Source organism: Ochotona princeps, chromosome 2, assembly GCF_030435755.1.
Source record: "Ochotona princeps isolate mOchPri1 chromosome 2, mOchPri1.hap1, whole genome shotgun sequence".
Classification (NCBI taxonomy): domain Eukaryota; kingdom Metazoa; phylum Chordata; class Mammalia; order Lagomorpha; family Ochotonidae; genus Ochotona; species Ochotona princeps.
This window is the reverse complement of record NC_080833.1, coordinates 41,290,015-41,315,618: the sequence shown is the minus strand read 5'-3', so window position 1 is coordinate 41,315,618 and position 25,604 is coordinate 41,290,015. Positions and strand designations below refer to the sequence as shown.

General features: G+C 45.2%; 1 protein-coding gene across 1 annotated transcript in view; it reads left to right on the top strand.

Moving 5' to 3' along the window:
- The first annotated feature begins 16,087 nt into the window (after window positions 1-16,087).
- The window catches only part of NRDC (nardilysin convertase), an 85,001-nt gene continuing 75,484 nt past the window's right edge, over window positions 16,088-25,604 (top strand). Inside the window, exon 1 of the mRNA XM_058654996.1 lies at window positions 16,088-16,604. Within this exon, the coding sequence (XP_058510979.1) occupies window positions 16,267-16,604 (338 nt within the window). The 5' untranslated portion in view covers window positions 16,088-16,266. The remainder of the gene's footprint in view (window positions 16,605-25,604) is intronic.

The following is a 25,604-nucleotide window of genomic DNA, read 5'->3' as shown; positions in this document are numbered from 1 at the left end:
CCAATAAAAAAAAATTAATCTTTTTTCTAAAAAAAAAAAAGCCTCTTAAAAGCACAATGAGCTTTAACCCCGATAATATAGATGAGAATACCAAGGGTAGAAGAGTTGCCAAGAGTTCAGGAGTCACCTAAGATCAGAATTCTAACTCTTTCTCTCACAACTGTCTGCTAAGATACCCTCGTACACACCAACGACAGCATGCTTGTACATCCACCACTTCATGAATGCTCCTTCTTTTTCAGAAGGGACTTAGAGACATCCGCGTCCCCAGTCCACGTGCCTGTGAAGCAGTGGATGAGCCCCAGGGTTCTTGCCTTTTATTGTAACGTGCTGCTTCTCAAGCTGACTTGAGATCCTAGCAACCACTTCTTGTCACTGGGAGAGATCCTTGACAGGGCCAGCGGATTCGTCTGAAGGCTCTTGACGAGTCCTCCAGCTCAGGAATGCCATTATGGGTCCCATTTCTAAAGAAGGCACTGATACAAGGAGGAAAGGGCAGTAAAGCAAAGACTGGGAGGCCCAGGGACATCTTCATGGATACCAGCATTATAATTCATGATTGAAACTGGACTGTTATCAATTCTATAAGCCATCCCAGCTCAGGGACCACTGGTGTAATGACTTTTGGTTAATTGAAAAGACAAATATTAAATCTGTTAAAAGCTCAAGTATCTTCAGTAGTAGTGTTGCCTATGCTGTGGGAATGTACATTTTCAAGGAATTTAGTAAGTAGATGATCCAGGTGCCTGAACCGTGTGCCCTAGGGATTGCCAATATTGGTGTTTTCCCATGCGTGGCATGCAACTTAGAGCATCATTTCCTAGAGAGATGGGAGGATGGTTTTTTGTTCTGTTTTTTCCCCTTCTGAGACATTTTTATTTGAAACATTTTGTTTCAACAGCGTTAATCTATGGTGAGGTCAGAACACCACATGGTCAGCCCCAGAGGCAGCACCTACTTAAGGTGAGACGCCAAGGGTCAGCTGTGGCAGCACCTGCTCTAACCACAAGACCCTGCAGGGGTAGGAGCAGTGGCTAGGGGTCTAGGGTTTCTTCCTGGTTCTTGTCGCAGAACAGCCTACAGTCAGGGCCCTGATCATGACGGGTGTCCAGTTGATCAACACCTCTCCCTTCTGGCTCTGGCCTCCTGCGTTGCATTTTTTTAAAATATATAATTTGTAGGTACGGCAGTAGCCTAGTGGTTAAAATCCTCACCTTGCATGCTCTGGAATCCCATCTGGGTACCAGTTCCTATCCTGGCTGCTCCTCTTCCCTTCCATCTGTGGTCTGGGAAAGCAGTTGAGGATGGTCCAAAGCCTTGGGACCCTGCACCCGCGTGGGAGACCCAGAAGAAACTCCTGGATTCTGGTTTCGGTTTGGCTCAGCTCTGGCCACTTGGGGAATGAAACAGCAGATGGAAGATCTTCCTCTTTGTCTCTCCTTCTCTCTGTAAAATCTGACTTTCCAATAAAAATAAATGAATCTTTAAAATATGTATGTATATATAATTTGTAATGTTCCATAAAAATACTATTTCCTAGTCAAATGTAGATGTTGGGATATGAAGAGTAACTGCCGTGTATTTGCTGTATAAAATGTGAAACAATCATCACTCTAGATAATAGAAAATGCAGGACGCTGGGGTCACAGAGTGGTGCCAATGCTTCAGATGGAGGCACAGCCAGAGGTTTTTACCCACTGCCCGCCCTGTGGCAAACTGTAACTGACTTTGCTCGAAGGAAAAGTTAGCAATGACTGCATGCTCCCTGGAGGCCACCTCCTTGGCTAGAAGCACCACTGACTCCCAGCGCAGGCCTGGCTCTAGGTGGTTTTCTTCGAGTGTGAGTGGAGACTTCACTGGTCCCGTGTGGGTGTCCCTGAGCCTGGAGCTGGAGGCCCTTGAGGTTAGGCATGAGCAGGTGGTTGTTCTCAGAGAGGAAAGGCCACGGCAGCCTGGAAGTCGGTAATTTTTGGAAGATGTTCCCTGAGAACCTCTGCCCGTGGAGCAGGTGGTGCAGGAAGTTGGCTCTGTTGTAGCTGGGATTGCCCCTGGGGTATGGCTGAGCAGTTGAGGCAAACCATGAAGTTGTTCTTGTTGGCCCAAGTTGTGGGTGCAGCAGCAGGAACAGGCAAACTTGGACCTGTTAGGGATGAGCTGAGATGCAGACATCACAGGGATAAATGGAGAGCTGCCCATCTGTTCCTTACCTACAAACAGGAGGCTCTATGGACCAGCCAGGAGGTCTATCTTCTGCCTTGAGAACCAAGAGGAACAAGAAATCAGTAAGAAGAAGCCCTCTCTCACTCCCAAGAAGCTTTTCACTAGAAATCTCCCAGGCAGAGCACTTAAGCCATTGCAAGAATTTAAAAGAGAAATTTTTAGAAAGATGACATGCTGCCATTGTTACTGAAATGTGTGTTTGTGGATCCCAAAGATTCCTGACTCCTGCAAAGTCAAGGTAAAGGATACAGAAACACATCCAAAGCCAAAGGAGTTCAGCTTGCCGAAAGCTCAGCACTTTGATATAAAAATGTTCAGAACATTCCCAAAGGCAACACTTCAATGGCAGAAGCAATTGACACTACTCAATAATTGCAAACTTTATCCTGAGTCACAGGAATGCCATTTTTAAAAAGATTTAATTATTTTTATTGGAAAGGTGGATATACAGAGAGGAGGAGAGACAGAGAGGAAGATCTTCCGTCCAATGATTCACTGCCCAAGTGACCGCAACAGCTGGAGCTGAACCGATCTGAAGCCAGGCGCCAGGAGCTCTTGTGGGTCTCCCACGTGGGTGCAGGATCCCAACGCTTTGGGCCCTCCTCAACTGCTTTCCCAGGCCACAAGCAGGGAGCTGGATGGGAAGCGGGACCGTCAGGATTAGAACCAGCGCCCATATGGGATCCCGGTGTGTGCAAGGCGAGGACCTTAACCACTGCCCTATCGCACTGGGCCCAGGAATGCCATTTAGAACTGAAAGACAAACATTCTGTTCTCAAACATTTGTGACTTTTAAAGTCAAAATCTAGCTTCCTGGGAACAAGAAAGCAATACAATCGAAACAAAGAAAATCATGAAATGACTCCCCATCATGAAATAACTCCCCATCTCCATGAACTATTTCTTTATGGTTAATATCTTAGGTTATATACATCTACAAATGTTTAATGATCCTTATTGGTGAGAGCATGTTATTTATTGAGGTCTGCTGGCTTCTCAGTTTTGCTCTTAGAATGTATTTTGTTGAGCCCAGTGCAAAGGCTCAATTGGCTAAACCTCCCCTTCAAACACCAAGAATCCTTATAGGCACCTGTTTGTGTCCTAACTGCTCCACTTTCCATCCAGCTCCCTGCTGGGCCTGGGAAAGCAGCAGCAGATGGCCCAAAGCTTTGGGACTTTATATCCGTGTGGAGACACAAAAAAAGCTCCTAGATCCTGGCTTTGGATTGGTTTAGCTCCATCTGTTGCAGACACTTGGGGAGTGAATCAATGGATGGATGACCTTTCTCTCTGTGTCTCCTTCTCTCTTGAAATATGCCTTTCCAATAAAGATGAATAAATCTCCTTTCAGAAAGAATGTATTTTGTTTTTCTTTAGATTTGAATTTAGTTTAGGCATAGTTCAAATGTACATATGCCAGCATGTCTATTTGGCACATCTATGAAATGATGAACAAATCAAAGAGTTAAGATGTTATTTTAGGCACATTATATCAGCTTCTAAGCTGACTTCTGCGAGATGTCTGGAAGCCCTCATTTAGTATTCGAAGTTTCACTTTGCTATTGGAGTAGCTAGTTCATTCTTGCCATGTGAAAGTGGGCTTTCCTGACACTAACATTTTCTTGACAGGGAAAGGGAGATTTGACTGTGAGATAGAATAACAGCATTTTCCAATAAAGGCAGACAGCAGGGAACACACTTTTATTACTACTTCAGGAAGTAAGATTTAGTAAGTCCTTTTCAAAAAAAAAAAATTCTTGAGAGACAAGAAAATCTTGTCTAGGAGCTAGGAGCTCCAGAACCAGGTTCAGGTCTCCACGTTGGTGGAAACAACCCAGTCCCGTGAGCTACTAATACTGCCTCCCAGGGTCTGCACTGGGAGTAAGCTGGGGTCCTGAGCAGGAGCCTCGACTAGGATGCAGGTGCTCCCCTTAACTGAAACACCTGCTCCCAGGTTTTTATTTTGAATTGGTTTTAAGTGTGAAGTAACTTTGAAAGTATAGAAAATAATCTCTGCCTTGTCAATCAATAGCAACAAGTCGGTGAAACAGCTTGGGAGGCAGGTAATAGTGGAAACTGTTGGAAAAGGTAACTTCCCTCTATTTAATACAGAATCACAAGAGAAACAGAACAATTAAACTAGGGAATAATAGTAAATAAAATCTGATGATAAAATATAATCCTATATTAAGGATAGTTAAAAGAAAAAAATAGCAAGTGGGATCGTTAAAAGGAACCTGGGAAATAAATGACTTCACTCATCTACACATTTGAGAGCATATGCGTACCTGTACTAGAACCTTGGTTATGTGAGCTTAGCTTGACCATTAGGTCAAGGTCTACTGCCTGTGGGGTTTCTGTGTAATCTCTGACATCATTTTTCTACTAATAAATTAGTATAATGCTGCCATACTTAAAGTAGGCATTACTGTGAAGAAAATAACAAAGAACTACAAGGTATTAATAAAAAAGGTGGATGATCCAAAAGAACAAATGTTCAAACTGCAGGCATTGAATACAGACTATAGGAGTAGCTGTTATAGGTGAGAAATGCTGTGAGCTTTGTAGGAGGATATAGGTTTTCTTTTATTAAAAATTTTTTTCTTTATTTTTATTGGACTGGCAGATCAGGTTTATACAGAGATGGAGAGACAGAAAGATTTATCCGCTGGTTCACTCCCCAACGGCCACAACGGCCAGAACTAAACCAATCCGAAGCTAGGAGTCAGGAATTTCTTCCATGTCTTCCACGTGGGTGCAGGATCCCAAGACCATCTTCTGCTGCTTTCCCACACAGAGAGCTGGATGGAAAGTGGAACAGCCAGGACATGATCCAGTGTCCATATTGAATGCCAGCACTTGCAGGTAAAGGATTAGCCAATTAAACTATTGTACTATATAGTCGCCAGGGTAAAAAAAAAATTCTTTTTAAGATTTATTTACCTTTTATTGGAAAGGCAGATTTACAGAGAGGGGAGACAAAGATCTTCCATCCACTGAAGCCAGGAGTTTCTTCCAGGTCATGGGTACATGAGTACAAGGTTCCAAGAATTTGGTCATCCTCAACTGCCTTCCAAGGGTACTAGCAGGGAGCTGGAAGGCAAGTGGAAAAGCCAGGACATGAACCAGCCTCCATATGGGATCCAGGCTCACGCAAGGCGAGGGCTTCAGCCAGGGTGTATGTTCTAATTCCTGCACTGCTACGCACTAGCTCTGTGTTCTTGGGCTCATTGGCCTCTGTGTCGCTGGTGTCACATTCCACATTTGTTGAATGAAGAACCAGTAAACTCCAAGTATTACTAGTTGTTATAAATCAAACTGTGGTAAAATTTTCATGTAAACTGATTGCTAAAAGTTAATATGCCAGTAAATGACTTCTAATGATTGGTTTCCCAAAACTGTTCATATCATGAGTTGTAATAATGAGATATAAATGTATGCAGTGGCCATTTTGGTAAGAGAAGCCCAGGTAGTTTGACCTTGGGGCATGGGTGGATGAACTTCACAGTAGCGTGGCGGCTGCTGAGGGGACCTGAGCCAGAGCAGACTCAGTGCTTGGGGACCTAGTCCCAGCCACCTGGCCGTGAGCTCTGGGGATTTAGGGGTGTAACTACTGCCCTGGATAAGGCCACTGTACATGTAGGTAAGGAATGAATCCTGAGGGACTCCCAACAACAGGGCCACTGTACTTGTAGGTAAGCGAGGGGACCTGGTAGTTAGAAGGAGAGAGACTGGGAGATCTGTATGGGTCAGACTGATACAGCAGTCCATATGGGAGTCCTGAGTAGGGCTTATTAGCATGGAACATGGCTGACTACCACACACCAATCCAAGCCATAGCTAGCGCTGGCTGGGGGCCTGTCTGGCAGGGCTAGATCACAGTACCTGACTGAATGTTGGAACAGGGGATGGGTCACATTAGGCAGGGCCATGACACTAACCAGCACTCAAGAGAATCAGATCCAGGGGTAGATTCTGCAGAGGATATGTGAGCCAAACCCTGAGGAACTACAAGTCCCTCTGGTTAGCTTAAGAGTTGTGGTGGTGATGGGCTAAGTTAGGTGTGACCATGGAACCTGCCATACTCATAGGAACAGCTACTGAGAATAGTCTGGGCAAGTCCAGGCTGCAGCACCCACATGTGAATCCTAAAACAGGTTGTGAAGCGGGTCAGGCTGCAACATTCACCAGCTCATACAAGGCCGAGATGGAGGGACAAACTATGCCAGGCAAAGGCCTATCACCTGCTGACATGCATGAGATCAGGTTCTTGGAGTGGGCCAAGTGGGGGAACTTGGGAAACTCCCCTAGTGGGTCACAGCTCCCGCTGGTGAGCATGTGGTTCAGGCCTAGGGATCGGACAAGCTGGGCAAGGTAGCTCCAACTTTTGGCAAATGTGTGCGTTGGTTTTGGAAGGGGGTTGACTAGGCAGGGCTGAGCAAATCTTAGCTTACCGGCAAGTGCAGAAGCAAGACTGGAGCACAGGTCATGCTGGCTACCTACCAGTCACATCTACCAGTTTGCATGAGCCAGAGATTGGAGCAGACTGAGCAGGGCCAGGTGCTAGCACCTGCCAGTGAGAGTTGGGATTGGCGGCAGGCCAGGTCAGGCCAAGCTACAACATCCAAAGGTAAAGACTAAGACAGGCGAGGGACTATGCCAGAGCAACCACTGGCATGTGCAAGATCTGTGGCTGGGAACAGACTTGATTGGAGAGCAAAGGGGATGCCTCCACTGGTGGTGGTTCCTATTGGTGAGTCTGAGAGCCAGAATGGAGGCTGCTATCTGGAATGTACATGACTGCAGTGTCCCTCAGCATGGGTGTGGACTGGTTCTGGGATGTGCCAGATTGGGCTAAACTCCAGCACCTACTGGTGCTTGCAAGAGCCAGAGTGGGTGTAGGAAGGGCTGGGTTAGGTCTCTGCCCCTGCTGAACCATGCATGAGCTGTGTCTGGGTGTGGACCAGGCTTGGCTGGGCTGTAACACCCAACAGTAAGAACTGGAATGGGTTAAGGCCTGTCAGGAAAGGCAACTGTTCCTGCTAGGATAGGAGGTGGACTAAGTCAGGCTAGGCCATTGACTCACTGGTGTGTGCAAGATCTGGCATTGGGAGAGGTTCTGATGGAAGAGCTTGGGGAACTCTTCTGCTGGGACATAGTCCCTGCAGGTGAACACAAGAACCAAGGCTGGAAGCAGCTTGGTCTTGAGCAGTTGAGACCTGATCAGGTTACAGTAACCACGAGCATACACATGGCTCAACTCTGGGAATGAGTCAGACTGTGACAGTTCATATCACCCACTGCTAGATCTGAGAACCGGAATGGGAAGTGGGACAAGCTGGGTCAAGCTGCAACACTAGCCGGTTCACATGACGGCTGGAAATATGGGTGGGTGGGATGGGCTAGGCTGTAGCACCCACCAGCGTCAGCTGGACCTGAGGGTGAGCCAGACCAGGCCAGGCTACGGCACCCACTGGTTAATGTTGAGGTGAGGCAAGACAAGCTAGTCTGTGCCGCAACACCCAACCAGCACATGAGACCTAGTGGGAGAGGGGTGAAGCCGGTAGGGGGAATGTGGAGGGCTCCCCTGCTGCAACACCACTCCCACTGGAGAGCGTGAGTTGGGATGGGGGCAGATCAGACCAGACCAGGTAGGGCTACAACACCTGGGGGCCTCATAGCTGGGTTTTGGGGAAAGCCAGGCTAGGCTGACTGTATCCATTGGTGCATATATAAGCCAGCGTGGGTGGGTGAGGGGTAGTTGGGCTTCATTGGAACATCAGCTGGCAGATGCTGGCATGGGGGCCAAATTCTGTCAAGTTAAATTGCAGAACCACCAGGAAAGTACAAGATCCAGGAGTGGGAGTGGGCCCAGTAGGGAAACTGTGGGCACCTCTTCCTTGGATTGCCACTCCCACCGATAAGCATGAGAACCAGGACTGGGGCGGACATGGCTAGAAAGGACAGTGGCACTCACTGGCATGTGTGTGGGCTGGATAGTGGGGCTGCTTGGGTTGAGCTTGGCTTTATTACTCATTGACATGTACAAGAACAAAATGGGATTCGGGACAGACTGGACCTGTCTGCAGTACATACTGACAAGCATAGGAACCAGGGCAGGGGGCAGGCCTGGTGGGGGTTATTGGTGGTCACTCCAACTAGGCTGCAGCTCCCACTGGTTTGCGTGGGGGCCAAGTGTGCACTGGGCAGGATTGGACTGTGTTGTATCACCATTGATTTGTATGGAAGACAGGGCTGGAGACAGAAGTGACCCAGCAATTGTAACTACCAGCATGTGTATAAGCTGGTTGGGGTGATGGACTATGCCAGACCCTGTACTGGCACACAAGAATCAGGTCTGGAATCACTTCAGATGCAGTTTCTATGGGGATCCTCCCACGTGAATTGCTGGTCTCATATCCCCAACCATGGAGAGAATTGCAGGTTACATGGTCTGACTGTGGAGTGCATGTCAGAGCTGGGTCTCCTCAGTGGGTTAGCTAGAGCAGTGGACAGCATATCTAGGTGCACATGGAGGACATGGCAGTATACTGGAGTCTTCAGAGGACAGCTGGTACCATAAGAGAGGACAGAGGGCAGAATAAATCGATCAACTACCCCAGCCAAGAGTTGGTAGTGAATACCTGGGCAAACGGAGAGTCTAAGGTGGACTATGTCAACCAGTGGATTCTGGAGAGATTTCATCATGCTTGGAGTAGTGAGATCAGCAGTAATTTGGAACTGTTGAACTATCGAAACCTCACAAGCAGGACCTTCAGAACATGCCCCACATCAGGGACCCTGGGATGGTGTTGGGTGGCTGTCCTCCATCCCGGGGTGCAAAGGCATTTGGGAGGCTGGGTGTGGCTTTCCTCCTTGTTTTCTCCCTTTCTTCAGATACAGGAAAGAAAAAAAGAGAATGTGAAAATGGTGATCTCATCCACCTTCCTGAAGCCCTTGACTCTTATCACCCTAATCAACTATGTAAAAATCATCAAAAATAAAAATTTAAAAAAACATTTAAAAGTATTCAGTGGAACTTTGAGAAATGAAAGTTGGAACAATAACATGATAGGTGGGATCAGGGTCTCCCAGTGTTGTCCTCTAATTTGTGAATATGCTAGGATATATGAGAGAGAAAAATTAATGTTGCTGAAGAAATTAAGATTGCTCATCAGCTTACCTTAAACTATGATGATTAGCTCAGATAATTTAGATGGGTCCAATATACTCACAAGAGTCCTCAAAGGTGAGTAGAGTTAGAGGACAACATAACTAGGGAGGAAAGGAATGGAGAGAGTCAATGTTGTGTTTGGAGAAATGTCCCTTATGAAAGAATGGGACACAAGCCAAAGGCAGTGATGGCAGCTGGAAGCTAGAAACAGCAAACAAACATCCTCTTCTGGAGTCTTTAACAAGGAATATAACTCTGCCAATCCTTTAATTTTTAGCTCAGTGAGACCCATGCCAGACTTCTACACCACAGAACTGTAAGAAAAGGCACGCATGTTGAAGTGACTAAGTGTGGTGATGTGTTTTCATAGTAATAGAAAACTAATACCTGAGAAACTTCAGTGTGCCCAGACATTGTCCCTGTTTCGTGTGATGGAGTGGAAAAAACACTAGATTTGCAATGTGAAGTTTGAAGCTGGTGTCCCAGTTTGCTATTCGGTGATCGTGTGGCTTTCAACCAACTGCAGTTCTCCGTGCATGTTTATCATGTGATGACACCTGCCTCACAGCATTGCTATGAACAACAAATGAGATGATGAGTGTGTAGGTATTTTATAAGCTGTGAGCTATTTTGTGTGTGGGAAGAATTATTATTATTATTATTATTTTTAAAGATTTATTCATTTTATTACAGCCAGATATACACAGAGGAGGAGAGACAGAGAGGAAGATCTTCCGTCCGATGATCCACTCCCCAAGTGAGCCGCAACGGGCCGATGCGCGCCGATCCGAAGCCGGGAACCTGGAACCTCTTCCGGGTCTCCCACGCGGGTGCAGGGTCCCAAGGCATTGGGCCGTCCTCAACTGCTTTCCCAGGCCACAAGCAGGGAGCTGGACAGGAAGTGGAGCTGCCGGGATTAGAACCGGCGCCCATATGGGATCCCTGGGCGTTCAAGGCGAGGACTTTAGCCGCTAGGCCACGTCGCCGGGCCCCCTCAGATGTTATCTTAAAATTAGTTATGAATAGTCCTTTGAGAACGTAAGTTATGACATTGATTACTTTGCATGTTTAGGATTTGTTTAAAGATTAGAATGGGAGCTAACTACAACAGGGAATAAATCAGTGACAAAACTGTAAATTAGATTTCTCATTTACTCTAAGTATTTATTGTATTTTTATTTAATTTTATTTTAAATATTATTTATATAGTTTGCCCCAGCATGGCTGCAGTGAAAGGCAGTTGATGAGCTTTTGGGCACAGAAAGGAGAGAAACTGTAAGTGTATTCTCTAGGCTACAGCGTGCAGCTAAATTTAATTCAAAATATAAAGGAACGGGCTAGTGCTATGGTGTGCAAGCTGTACTGTGACACACTGGCAGCTCATATGAACACTAATTCTGTTCCCAGCTGTTCTGTTGCAATCCAGTTCCTGCTCAGGTGACCAAGAAAGCAGCAGAATATGGCCCAAGCACCTGGGCTGCTGTCATCTCAATGGAATTCCTGGCTCCTGGCTTTGGACTGGCTCAGTCCTGGCCACTGTAGCCATTTAGGGGAGTGTATGGGTGTCCACTACTCTGTAACTGTGTCTTCCAGTTAAACACAAGTTAAAAAAAAACTTGTAAGGGCTAACCATTGATGGGATTTTAAAAGGGAAATAATACAACACATATATATTTATTTATGTAAAGATTTGTGTTTATTTGAAAGGCAAAGCATCAAGAAGAAAGGTGGGGTAGAGGGAGAAAGGGAGAGAGAGGGAGCGAGGGAGAGAGAGGGAGAGAGAGAAACCTTTCATCTACTAGTTCACTCCCCAAATGGTCACAGCAGCTAGATCTGGGCCAGGCATTTGGGGCTAATCAGCTCTGTTCCCAGGTACATTGGCAGGGACCTGGTTGGAAGTGAAGAAGTGACATTTGAACCAGTATTCCCGTATGGTGATAGGACTCCAGCTTTACAAGTGGAGGCTTAATTTCTGTGCCATAACATGGATGCCTGATTTATGTATTTTAAATACCATTGTATGTATCCGTATTCTCTCTTCTAAGCAGACCCTCGAAATGTATATCTCTAGACCACAGAGGTGGAGACTTAGCTGCATTTGTAACAGAAAGCTCTTTCTTTTGGAATATCTTTTAGTGTTACTCCCATTTTAAAGCACAAATACCACATTCTTCCCAGCACTATATTTACAGTACAGAAGCTCATTTTTAAGGTGACACAAACTGTTTAGTATTTTGTTTACACATCTATTTTTCCAAGGGAAGAATCCAGAAAGGTGTGCTTATCTCTTGACCTAGATGCAAAGATCCAAGGGTCGATAACAATCAGTGGGTGGGGACATGCAATAACAAGAGCTGCAAAGGTATAATTTCTTAGAGCATGTACCCTGGACAATATTTTGCAGGTAAAATTTCTCTCAGAAGCTACCTTCTCTTTCTATGATTTTTTTCTCCCACATTTAGCAATCTCAATCTCTTAACCCCCAGCTGGATTGATGATAATCACCAGTTGCCCAGAGAGTGCTTAGAAAGAAGAAATAAAAAGTAAATAAGGAGGGTCTGGCGTGATGGCTCAGTGGTTAAAATCCTTGCCTTTTATGTGCCAGGATCCCATATGGGTACCGGTTTGTATCCCAGCTGCTCTGCTTCCCATCCAAATCCTTGTTTGTAGCCTGGGAAAACCGTCGAGATGGCCCAAAGCCTTGGTATCCTGCACCCACATGTAGGAGACCAGGAAGAAGCTCCAAGCTCCTGGCTTTGGATCAGCTTAGTTCCAGCCATTGCGGCCACTTGGGGAGTGAACCAGTGGATAGAAGATCTTTCTCTCTATAAATCTGCCTTCCCAATAAAAATGAATAAACCTTAAAAAAAGCAAATAAGTAAGTAAACGGATATATAAAAATTAAAAAGAATGGGGGAGGAAAAGAGGAGAAAAGGAGGGAGGAAGGGGGAGAGAGAAAGAGAGAGAGAGAGAGAAGAGAGAGAGAGAGAGAAGAGAAAGAGATCCCCATTCACAAAATGGTGTTAGTTTTCACTCAGTTTTCAAGTGTCATTAGTATTTATGAGAAGTTACAGGAGGCTAATAAATCAGTAATGGAGGCAATTTTGATACTAAAACAAGGGAAATAATTTGAGGCTTCAGATTTTAATGGACTCACACCACTGCAAATGTGTTTGATGTAGAATTAACACTCTACATTTATGACTTACCCTGTTGCTTAAATATAAAGATGTGCAATGGTGTCAAGAATAATTTATTTCCCCCCAGCTGTAGGCAACTGCCTAGGTTACCTGTACCTAGGCAAGTGTTACACTGCTATGAGAAAAGCAGCCAAGCTGGCAGATATTCTGGACCTGGCTAATGCCAAATTTGTGCTAACTATGCCAGTGTGCCAGTATAGTTGCTTTTCCTATTGTCTTTTTCCTTTTTAAAGATATGTGAGGAAAACAGGGAACTCTGGGCCAGGACACACCACACTGGCCCCAGATACAGTTCTGCAGATTGCCCAGGGAAGGGGGCTTGGAGATGTATTGGAGTGACCGCAGTTAAAGGGCACATTTGACAGTGAGGAATGATTTTTGGGGTCTTCCACGGATCAGGCCACTGCACTCGCAGGTAGGTGAGGGAGCCAATATGAAATGGTTTAGAGGGGGAAAACCAGAGGGCATGTCTGGGTCAGGCCAAGGCACCTGTCCACGTGGAAGACCAGGGCTAGGCTAAATAGGATCTCCCAATGCCTGCAGCCATACATAAAAGCTGGGACTGGGGGCATGGTTGGCTGGGCTAGCCTCAGTATCCGCCTATGAATGTTAGAGCAGGGAATGGGTCACGTCAGACTGGGTTGCAGCACCCATCAGAGATGCAAGAGAAACTGATCTGCTGGAAAATTTTGTAGGGGACTTGTGGGCTCAGCTCGTGGGACTGCAGTAACTTTCGGTGGTTTGTGTGGAGAGCTGGGGATCATGACAGGCTGAGACAGGCTGTAGCACAGAATTCATCTGGCAGGAACCCACCTGACATTCACAGGAACTGGGGCTGGGGAGAGGCTGAGGCTGGGCCAGCTGCCACATCTGGCTCATGTGAGATCCTGGGCCTGGTAAGGGAACTCTGGAGACTCCCATGCTAGGTAGCAGTTTCCACCGGTGAGTGTAAGAGCCAGGGCTGGGGGCAAGCCACATCAGGCTGGGCTGCAGCACCCTTGGCATATGTGTGAGCTGGGTCTGGGGGCTGGCTGGCCTGGGCCAGTTCTCAGCACACACTGGCACAATCAAGAGCCAAGACAGGATGAGGGCCATGTCTGGTTGGACTGCAACACTCGCCAGTTCTCATGAGGACTAAGAGAGGGCCAGGCTGGGCTAGGCTGCTGCACCTGACTGTGAGGGCTGGGATTGGGGGTAGGTCAGGCTAAACCAGGCTGTAGTACCTGCTGGTAAATGCTGAGAATATGTACGGGCCATCTCAGACTGGATCACAGCACTTGGTTGTACGTCCAAAACCAGGAGATGGGAATAGGCCTGGCAGGGGAACTTCAGGGACTCCTTTGTTGACCTTATGTTTCCAGTGGTCAGTGTGAGAGCTGGTACTGAGGGTGGGCTAGGCTGGGCTAGGCTGGGCTAGGCTGCCATATCCACTGGTACATACAATAGCCAGAGTGAGTGTGGGATAGCTGGGTTAGGCCACAGCACTTGCTGGTAAGTGCTAGGACTGGGTGCAAATTGTGTCAGACTGGACCGCAACACACTTTGACAAGTACTACATTTGGATTTGGGAATGGGCCTGGTAGGGAAATTATAAGCATGCCTCTGCTTCTAGTTAATGTGGCTCCTGGAATAGGCAGTATTGATACTCGTGTGATTGAGTTCCTGCCACAGGGGCGATCTGGACTGAATTCCTGGTGCCCAGCTTCAGTTCCAGCCAAGGACCATGGAGACATTTGAGGAGTCAATCATTAAGCAGGAGCTTGCTCTACTTTCTCCCCTCTCCAACCAACCAACCATCTAACCATTTAAACAAAGAACTTGCGGGGGGGGGGGGCAGTGAGAGATCTAGTAGGAAATCTCTGTGCCTTACAAATACAAAATTACAAAACGTCAAAACCAGATTTTTTAAAACATGGCTGGAAACACATTGAGAAATCTGCACAATACGTTTCATTGCACTTTTTCCACAGACCCAGCTCACCTTTCATCATTTCCTGCCTTAATCAGGATACCTTTCCTCCTGAACTCCTATCTTACATTACTGTCATGTAACACCAACTGTGGGATTTTATATATATATATATATATATATATATATATATATATATATATATATATATATATATTCTATTCTATAGAATATATATATTCTATTCTTCATTATAGAATGCAAGCTCTACAAAGACAAAATATGTGTCTGCCTAGTCATATTCCGTGTCTGCATGTCAGAAGGGGCCTTGGAAAATTTGTTTAGTAGCCACTAATGCCTCTCATTGCTTTCTCCAATGATACCCAGAAATCTTTTTTTTTTTAAAATATTTATTTTATTACAAAATCAGATGTACAAAGAGGAGGAGAGACCGACAGGAAGATCTTCCGTCCGATGATTCGCAACGGCCGAAGCCGGGAACCAGGAACCTCTTCCAGGTCTCCCACATGGGTGCAGGGTCCCAAGGCTTTGGGCCATCCTCGACTGCTTTCCCAGGCCACAAGCAGGGAGCTGGATGGGAATTGGAGCTGCCGGGATTAGAACCGGCGCCCATATGGGATTCTGGGGCTTTGAAGGCGAGGACTTTAGCCGCTAGGCCACGCCACCGGGTCCCAGAAATCGTTTTAAATGTGACACTGTCAAACCAGTTGGTATCATTACATTTCATCTTACTATTGTTACTTTTTCGGAGTTTCACTCGTGTGTATCTTTCACTTACATGTTAAAATCACCTACTGAAGGGCACTGCAAGCAGAATCACCTGGGACAAGGGGCCTGAGGGCAGGAGCCCATTATAGAGGGCAGCTGCTCGGTCCATTCGTGGACCCTAGAGGTCAGCTGTCGGTCTAGCCTGTGGAAGAGCGAACGCAATGTTAGCGTACTTAAGTGATCGCAGCCGGCCCCACCTTTTAAAGTACTTTCTCAAGCTTTGAGAGGCAAGGCTCGGGCCTCTCGGAAATCGGGGAAAATACGAAACTGCTTGGCCCCGGGGGCACGGTGTCTATCTGGCGTAGTGGGAAAACTTCCGGCGATGGGCTTAGGACGCGCTGAGTCACGGTCTAAGCCTCCGCCTAAGGACTGAGGAAGGGGCGCACCCAGGATGACACGAGTGAGCAAAGCAAAACCTGGCCGCTCGTTCTCGCCACTCGCTTCCCTGTCTCCTGAGGGGCCTATTCCCCGTCAGCAACACTCCGGCGCTGGCCTCAATCAACTTCCCGGCCTACGTCATAAACAAGGCGCAGCTGACCTGGGCCCTTTCTCCCGTCGTCCTTCACGGCACGCTCCCAGCCTCTCCTCCCTCGCCCCGCCCACCATAGGTTTCGAACTGTTCTCTGGGTGCTCCCGAGAATCCAGCCCTATCCTTTTGGTTCCTTCTCCTGCTCTATTTCCATTGGTTGTTGACGTGCGCGTAATTGCTTTCTTACCTCATGATTGGCTCAACATCCGCGTCACCGGCAGCCCGCGGGTGGGGGCGGGGGTGGGGGCGGGCAGGAGGGAAGTTGGCGTGAGGGAGAGCGGGTTGGGGGAGGGGTTCAGGCCTGTCCTCCCCAGCGGCTGCGGCGGCACCAGCGCCGGCCTCCAGCGCCTCCGGGACGCGGAGGAGGAGGAGCAGCGGCTGGAGGAGTCTGCGGAGGGGGTGGGCCCCGGGGAGCGGGATGCCCGGCGCTGCGGCTGGGCGGTGAATGCTGAGGAGTGTCCCGGTAGCTGCCGTGTGTGCCGCCGGCAGGAAGTTGTGGCGTGAGGCCGACCGGGAGCTCGCGGCGCTGTGGCGACTCGCAGCGCGGGGTCGGTGCGAAGACTCTGTCAGACCCTTTCTCCCACGAACCATGCCTGGAAGGAACAAGGCGAAATCGACCTGCAGCTGCCCTGACCTGCAGCCCAATGGACAGGATTTGGGCGAGAGTGGACGGGTTCCCCGTCTGGGAGCTGATGAATCGGAGGAGGAGGGACGGAGAGGGTCGCTCAGTAATACCGGAGACCCTGAGATCGTCAAGTCCCCCAGCGACCCCAAGCAGTACCGGTGAGGGAGGAGGCTGGGGCCGAGGGCGAGAACGGGGGCGGCCTCTCTTCGGGTCTTTGCTAGGAGCAGCAAGGCGCTTCTTCGGAGAAGGTGGAGGCAGTTGGAGGGTTCCATGCGGTGTCCGCCGATCCGGGGCGAGCGAGAGAGCAGGGTTGAGGTGCACAGGGAATCGGGGTGTCGGACTGGGAAGGGGTATTCCAGTACTTTCGGCGTTCGCTAAAGCGAGGAGAGAGGTTGTGAGGGCGGGCGGCGGCATGGCGAGGGGGGCCGGGGCGCTGTGTTGTGAGGAGAGATGGGCAGAGAGGCGATTGAAGGGCCTCCTAAGAGAGAGGGGCCGTGAGTGGATGGTGGTCGCAAGTGGACGGTGGTGTGGCTTCTGTACCGGACGTTTGCCTCCTAATTGCTCTAAGAAGAATGGCTGTTTTCCAGCTCTAGTTCCCTGTCACTCTAATGGTTGGGCGACCTCTCGAAACACTAGAGAGAGGCCTGTTGGGTGAGCTGTGGAAGGCTTGGGAGGTTTCTTCTCATCTTGAAATTCTCAGCGTTGGGTGTATGCAAGAATCCTCTAAATCTCTTGTTGGTCGAATTCCCAAGCTCGTTTCGTAAATTAGCACGACTGCGGTGTAGGTTACATGGAGTTCGTATTGTCCGACAACTTTATTTTAGTGCTTGAAGAACTTAAAGCCTGCAATTTGCTTCTTAACTCAGAATAACAAAGCTAAATAATAACAGTGCTGGCGTGAAAACTATGCCATGTGACCAGTCCAGCAGCATTTACTGATGGTTACAAAGTTCTTACTTGATGTTGAGTTCACAACTTCAGAAGAATTACTTTTCTGAATTTGTTATAAATACTATGGTGTTAGAGCAGAGAAGAACCTAAGCGATCATTTTGCCCACTCAGTTGACAGATGGCTGAAATTGAGGTCTAGAAAGCTTTAACAGTCCCAAGTAAGACCAGCCTCCTTTCTCCTTTGGGCTAAAGAGAGGGACAGAACACAGTTGTTCCTGGTATTTTTACCTGGCTGTCAGAGCAAGCTGTCTTTGTCAATGGGACAGATTTTCTCCTTTTCTCATTAAAGATGTGCTTGTATTGATAATACATAAATGAACAAGTCACAAACCTGATAGAATTTCTCACCTTCCAAACTAAGCTGTCAATAATGGCTTAAGTTTTTTTTCCCCCTCCTATATAAAGTTACATGATAGCTAATGTTTCTGAAATACATTCTGGGTAAAATCCTATTCTGTTTTGACTACATGTATAAGAGTATTTCAGAGTTTAATGAAACACAGAATTAAAAGATAATGTGAGTTTTCTAAGAACTTTCTGAACATGTTTTGTATTATTTAATAACTTTGTTTTTGGCAAATTTGACAAAAAACACTAAGACTTAACATGCCACACACTGAGCCAGCATACCTTTTCTGAAACCTGGGTGGATACAATGTAACAGATTTTATTCTGGATGATAAACCAAGTTGTTCAAGACAATCCTTTCCTTCAGGAAGCTTATTAAAGGGATCTTGATGCATTTAAAATATAAGTAAAATTAGGACACTAAAGTTCAGTAATAATGGGAGTATGTGCGGCAGATTTTGGGGGGATAAAATGAGCAATGGTAAATCTCACCTGAAGAGAAAATTAGAAAACACTGTGAAAAGGGAGGTGAAAGGGTGTTCCTTGAATAAAATGTTGGTTTCTTTCTGGACCTTTTGTCAAGTCGCTGTCGTTAGTTTCAGTTTATTTTAAAATGAGGTCATCCATTACAGCAGCAATGTTTTTTCTTTTCAGATTATGATTTAGTGGTGGGAGTGAAGAGACTGACCCTTCAGCCTTTGTTTCATTCCCCAAATGGTTGTAACAGCTAGATTGGGCCAGGCTGAAGCCAGGAGTCAAGAGCTCCTTCCTGCTCTTCCACATGTGTGACAAAGGCCCTAGTACTTGGGCTGTCTTCTGTTGCTTTTCTAGACATATTAACAGACAACTGGATAGGAAACTAAGACCCTCTGGCACACTGGTATGGGATGCCAGCATGGCAGTCAGGGGGTAACTCACTGTACCACAATGCCAGCCCAGCAATGTCTTTTTTTTTTTTTAATTCCTCTCCTCTCAGAAAAGCAGATTTACCTTTACCTATGTATTGGCGTTTTGACTACACTTCTGAAGAAAGCGTTTTACTTTAAAATACAGGTGGAAAACCTAAGGACTAATTGATCTTTAAAGACTTATCTAAGGTAATTTGGTAGCCAGAAACAGAAATAGGTGACATCTGCAGCCCAGAGAGCTGAATGATCCTTCCAGGGTGGATTTAGATAATTAGTGAAGCCTTTCCAGGCAGGGCTGATTCCTTCTCTCAGTATGTTTTGGTGAAACTTTGTACATGGTCTATTACCTTATACAGCCATTGTATAATGCCACTTGTATGTTTGAAAAAGGACCAGAAATCTATTTAAAGACCTTAATACCTTTATAAAGATTTAATAAGTAGTTGCCTGTGTAATTTTACTTAAGGATATGTATGATTTATATTCAGCTTTTAAAAAATAATGAGTGTATATTTGCATATCTAGTATATTTTGTTAGGGATCCTTATAAGCACTTGGTGAGTGTGGATTTTTTTTTTCTTCCTGGAAGGATTGAAGGACTCTATGTTGGGAACTATTACTCAGATCTTTATTGATGTAGAGTGGAAGTTCTAGATGGACAGGATTAGCAATGGTGCATTTTATATAGGGAAATTATTTTAAGAATGAAGAGCATATGATTTTTGGAAGTTTGAATTGATTAAATATAAAACTTTTTCTGATTGTAAAACAACACCTGTATTTTGTTTTTAAAGATTTGTTTATATTTATTTTTATTGGAAAGGCAGATATACAGAGAGAAGGAGAGACAGAAAGATCTTGTGTCTGCTGGTTCACTCCCCAAGTGGCCGCAGTGGCTGGAGCTGAGCTGATTTGGAGCCAGGAGCCTTCTCCAGGTCTCCTGCGTGAGTGCAGGTTCCCAAGGCTTTGGGCCGTCCTTTACTGCTTTTTCTCAGGCCACAAGCAGGGAGCTGTGTGGGAAGGTGGAACAGCTAGGACGTGAGCTGGTGCTCTTACAGTATCCTGGTGCATACTAGGTGAGGACTTCAGGCACTAGGCTATCGTGCTGGGCCCAACACCTGTATTTTTTGAGAGAAAGAACAAATGAAAAGGCATACCACCTGCTCCTGAAGGGCAAGTCGTAGCTTAAATTTGGCCAGCCTGGTGTAAGTGAGTAGATTGTTATCTTAATTCCCAGCTGTAGAAAATAATGGATGCATATTGAATTAGGTGTGGACTATTTCTGAATATTATGTTGTTTACTTTTGTATGCTGCTAACAGGAGGAGGATTTCAATTCAATGAATAGGACAACTTGGAGTACATTAAGATCTGCTGGTTTCCTGAGTAACTTAATAGTGGGGTGACTGACCTCTAAGCAAAATCCTTAGGCAAATCTAACGTATCAGAAGTTAGATATTGCATGTATCAGAGACAAGAACATTTTCTTTTGTATTATATAGGAAGAACCTGGGCTTATTTATCTTTTCCACTAAAATCTCTAATAATGCTTCATTCAGTATGTGTGACAACAATTCCATCAGTATTTATACATGTTAATCACAACCTTAGTGTTACAAAATAATTTGTGTTTATAAATTTTAGGAGCTTGACAACATCTAGTTCCCTGCCTTGACTCCAAATCTGTTTGTTTTGTAATCTTTCTGCTTTAGAGAGGCAAGCTGTTACCTTCATGAGATTCAAATTCAATTCATTGAGTACTTTTAAGATTAAGACATTAAATTTTTTGAATACTAATGTGACTTTAATAAAATAAATAAGGTTTATATTGTATGAGTTACGGAGAAGGAGAGGAGAAAGGAAAGAGAAAGAGAGGAAGGAAGAAAGAAAGATCTTCCATCTGATTGACTTCGCATGTTGCCTTAGAAGTCAGGGCTGGACTCCTCCTCAGATGGCTGAAACAGCTGGAGCTGGGCCAGGAGCCAGGAACTTCTGGGTGTCTCACATGAGTGGAGAGGTCTTGGTACTTGGGCCATCTTCTGCTGCTTTGCGTGGTGCATTAGCTCGGAGCTGATTGGAAGTTGAGACCCAGAACTTGAATCCATGCCCGTATGGAGTGCAAACACTGCACATATCCACTATGCCACATTACTGGCCCAATAAATAAATCTTTTGTCTCTTACCATTCCTTAGGCTGATTCAGATATACTGATGGGGTGGTAAATGCATATTGTTGCTTGTGACTAAGGTATGATGAGTTGTTTAAAAATAAGTTATTAAAAAATAAAAAAATAAACTTCAAAAAATAGGTTGATTAAAATGATGAGTTTTTTTAAAAATAAGATTTAGCATTAAAACGTGATGGTTTTGAAAGAGTAGTCTATGGTGCTAAAGGCTTTGGGGTTCAAGGAGCTTCCGATCTGCAGTGATTTAATCAGTGAGCAGATGCTGAAAGTTGAAGATACTTACTGGTGGGAAGTTTGGATTGACTATGATAAATATAAAGGACTTTGTTTAAAAAAAAAAAAAAAAAACAAAACAGGCCTACATTTCTGTGGAGAGAAGGAGAACAAATGAAGAGGCATGCTGGCTCCTAAAGGGCAAGGTGTTAGAATTGGGATATGTGGTTTAGTGTTTTATTGCATCTAATTTTCTATTTACCAGTTACACAACCTGGGGAAGTTAACTAATCTCTCTAAGATCTGTTAGGAACAGAGAACACGAGGGGGATAGGGAGACCAGCCTGTAAACAACTGACATTGAGAAGAGCAATTAGGATACAGGTGAAAAACTAGATGATAGTGGCCTTAACATTTTGTTAGCTTTTTACTTGAAGGACCAGGTATTAGAGAATGCTTTAAGGGCCGAATGATTATGGTTAGAAATGTAATGACTGAAAGCAGTGTTTGGAGATTCATGAAATTATTTCAAATGAAAGCAGCTTCAAAAGGAATTATATAGAAACAAAACCAGGTTATAATGAATAGAGAAATGAATAGGAGAAAGTTTAAATCATGAGATATTTTTTCAAGAAATTTTGTTTTGAAGGGAAAGAGATGAAAGAATTTAGGATGAAGCAGTACTTGGAGTTAAGGGAGAGTTTTTATAAGGTAGAAGAGATGAGAGCATATTTACTTCTCAGGAGAAAGACAGTGAAAGACTGGAAGCTAGGGCGGTAATAGAACTTGGCCCTTTCATGGCAAGGAGGCCACAGAATCAAGACTCTGCTCAGATGGATTGATTTTAGAGAAAAGGAAGAGGAAAACCTCTTTATTGCCACGTAGAGTAAGATTTATTGAGATGCAGGCAATAAAGAGTTGAAAGGGTGACCTTTTAGTTGGTCCTTTAGAAAGTTGTAGAATAGGGAACGGCCTCGAGGGTCAAGGTTTGAAATAGCTAATGTAGAGAATAGGCAAAGTATCCTTGGTAAATACTAAGAATTTAAGAGTTCTTGATGAAGCTGGCATAAAGCAGTGTTTTAAGATCAATTTTAAATAGTAGTTTAGTTTCATAGAATGTGGCAGGACTGGTTTAAAAAGCAATTATGATAGTGTGTTGAATGGTATACACAAATGGTACTAAGTTTCTCTAATAGATATGTTTCACTCTTTACTCTTTTTTGCTCCCATTAGCTCACTTTTTTGAAAGAGTTGTTTTTTAATGATTTGTTTATTTTACTTGAAAGTAGGAATTGCAGAGGAGGGAGGGAGAGAGACAGATTATCTGCTGATTCATTCCCCAAATGGTCGCTGGGGAGGATCTGGGCCCATCTGAGGCCAGGATCCAGAAGCAGCTTCTGGGTCTACCTTGTGAGTGCAGGGGCCTATGACCTTGGGTCATCTCTGCTGCTTGCTTAGGCCATTAGGGAACTGGATTGGGAGTGGAGCAGCCTGGATTTGATCCTTTGTCCATATGGATGCTGGTGCCACAGGGCAGGATTACCTTTTTATTCCCTGTTAACTCTAACAGCTGTTTATCAGGTTACAAATCTGAGTTTGTACATGAGTGTTTTATTCTTGTAGTACACAGCACATTGTAGGCTCCCACATAATGTTTATAGAATGCAAAAAAGCATGAGCGCTTACATGCCAGACATTTTCATGAATTCTGGGGGGATATTTTGCCAAGAATTTTTTAGATTAAATTTGTATTCTGGCCAGTTTTTAAAAATAGTTATTGAATGTTCAAGGAAAATGAGTACAAATAGGCATGTTACAAAAGAGGAAGTACAAATTAAAAATAGTATCACATATGGTGATATTTTAGTCTATTTAGTTCATAAGCTGTCTTGTACTTGGCACATGATAAGCACTTAAGTGCTAGCTATTGTTTTTAAGGAGTAAAGGGGACTTGCTCCTTGATGTCAAACTACTTCAGTACAGAGGGGTGGAGATGATCGTTTGATGTCACTTTAGAGACATTGATGTGGGCTAGAATGTTCTGAGGATGCTCCTTGAGTGGTCTTAATAGTTCTGAGACTTCCTCAGCTTTGTTGCACCAGTGTTGAGAAAATCTTTCCAGGTTCTATTGGCTGACCAGTTCTACTTCAGTGTGTCTGTAGACCTAGACATTTGCTGCAAAGTCTGGCCAGGAGAGTGGTCTACTCTGTTCTGTTTTCCATTTTGTGATGAAGCACTTGATATCCTCTGCTGGCCTAGATGGATTGGCTATCATGTCCCTGATGTGCAGCTGGGCATGCTGACCACTACACAGGCGTCAGCAACTGAGGAGGCTCTGTCTTGATAGGTGCATTCTTAGGTCTGACCACATATCTTGTGTTTGTCCCTGTGGTTGGGGTTTGAGTCCAGTGATCTGATTGGGGAGTCTCCCATAAACCTCACCTAGGGTGACCTCAGATTTGACTCTAGTGTGCTAGCCAGTGAAGGATCAGGTTCAGTCTGTCACTTGCACCAGCCAGTGCACATGCTGGTGAATCAGCTGCCTGGTCAGTTCTCCCCAGACCTGGCCCAAATGTGTACTGTAGGGTGCTGCAGCCCTGCCTGGCCAGCTTACACCCATTGTGGCTTTTGCTGATGGGAACTACATCCTAGTCTAGGTTGCCTTCCCTGCCCTCTTCCCCAAACCCCTGACCTAGCTCTCATGTGTACTGGTGGGTCCTGAGGCTTAGCCCCGTCTTCCCCACAACCGTTCTGGCTCTTGTTGCCAGTGGGTGCTGAGTCCTAACCCAGCCCTGCTTGGCCTGCGATACAGACCCAGCCCCACACACATGCTAATGGGTACTGCAGCCTTGCCTTGCATGGCCTGCAGCCTCAGCGCTTGTGCTGGTCAGCAACAAACATATGTAGGTCATGTCAAAGCCAGAATCCTGGAACTCAGTTCAGGTCTACTGCTTGGGGGCAGGAATTCACCTACTAACATCTGCTTGCCGTTAGGGTATGCATAAGCTGGAACTGGAAGGAGAGTTGAGACTTGAAGCCAAGGCACAAGAATACAAGATGCAAGCATCTTAAATGGTGTCTTAACTGTTGTGCCAGTGCCTTCCAATTTCTAAAATCACTTCTACCTTCCAACGTCTGCATTGGTGGGAAACTGAAGTCTTGAACCTAGAGCCAGAAATCAGACTCAGGCACTCTGATGTGGAATGTGGGTATCTTAAACACTTGATTAAATGCCTGCTGTCTATTTTTCTTACCACCACAACCAATAATCTTCCCTATCCTAATAGTAATAGCTGGTGTTTGTAGAATATTTACCTCTATGCTAGATAATTATTTGGAGCTTGTATGGATAATTTCATTCACTCTTTAGAGTAACCATATTTGATAATTTTATTACATGATAGCTTAAATACAAGTGTAAAAATATGTTACTGAGTAGGTACTGAGTACTAGAGAATAAATAGATAATATCTCATTCGATTCTTCCTAAGTATTTTCTACTATGGCAGATAATGTCTAAGTCTCTCTTTTAAATTCTCAGTTTTGTAGCTTCATCTTTTTCTTTTCTTGCACTGTTCGCATGCTTGCTTTTTGGTAGATATTTTCCCTCCACTTTGTTGTATGCTGCATGAATTCAAGTGTAACTGTCTCCTCTGAGAATCCTTCCTGATTTTAGCCACTCAGCCATGTTGCTGGCCCTCACACCCCTGCTCTTTTTCTTCACAGAACTTACTGCCATGCATCACACCATGTATATTCTTTTGTGCTGTGTTTAGCCACATGGAATATATCTTAAAAGGCTTAGTTTTATTCATTGCCTTGTCCCTGATGCCTGGATTAATCCTTTTCATAGTCTTATTTCCATCTCTGTTTACCTGATCCTTTTCTCTTTTGGCCTAAATGCTATATAAGAATTTGCTTTCAAATGTTACTTCTTTTGGTTTTTGTTTCAGATATAAAAGTTTTAATAAGAAGCCCTCGTAGTTGAAGTTCAGTCTATATTCTCACCTTCCATTTTCTTCCTGATCCTTTTTCTGTGTTAGCTGTTGTCTAAATTTCATATGTAAATGTAATATGTTATAAGTATATACACAAATATACCATTTTTTTAAAGACTTGTTTATTTTAATTGGAAAGTCAGATATACAGAGAGGAGGAGAGATAGAGAAGATCTGTCCGCTGATTCACTCAAGTGGCCACATTGGCCAGAGCTGAGCTTATCCAAAGCCAAGAGCCAGGAGCTTCTTCCAGGTCTCTCACATGGTTGCAGGGTCTCAAGGTTTTGGACCTTCCTCAACTGCTTTCCCAGCCCATAAGTAGGGAGCTGGATGGGAAGTGCATCCACCGGGATTAAACTAGTGCCCAAATGGGATTCCGGAACATGCGAGGCTATGACTTTAGCTGCTAGGCTACTGCCCTGGGCCCCCATAGATACCATTTCTATCTACTTACGTGTGTTGTTAGCGGGCATCTGATATTGAGAGCAGAACCAGGACTCCTACCCAAGCATGTGGGCATCCCAAATTACATCTTAAGTCAAATATCCCTGCCTG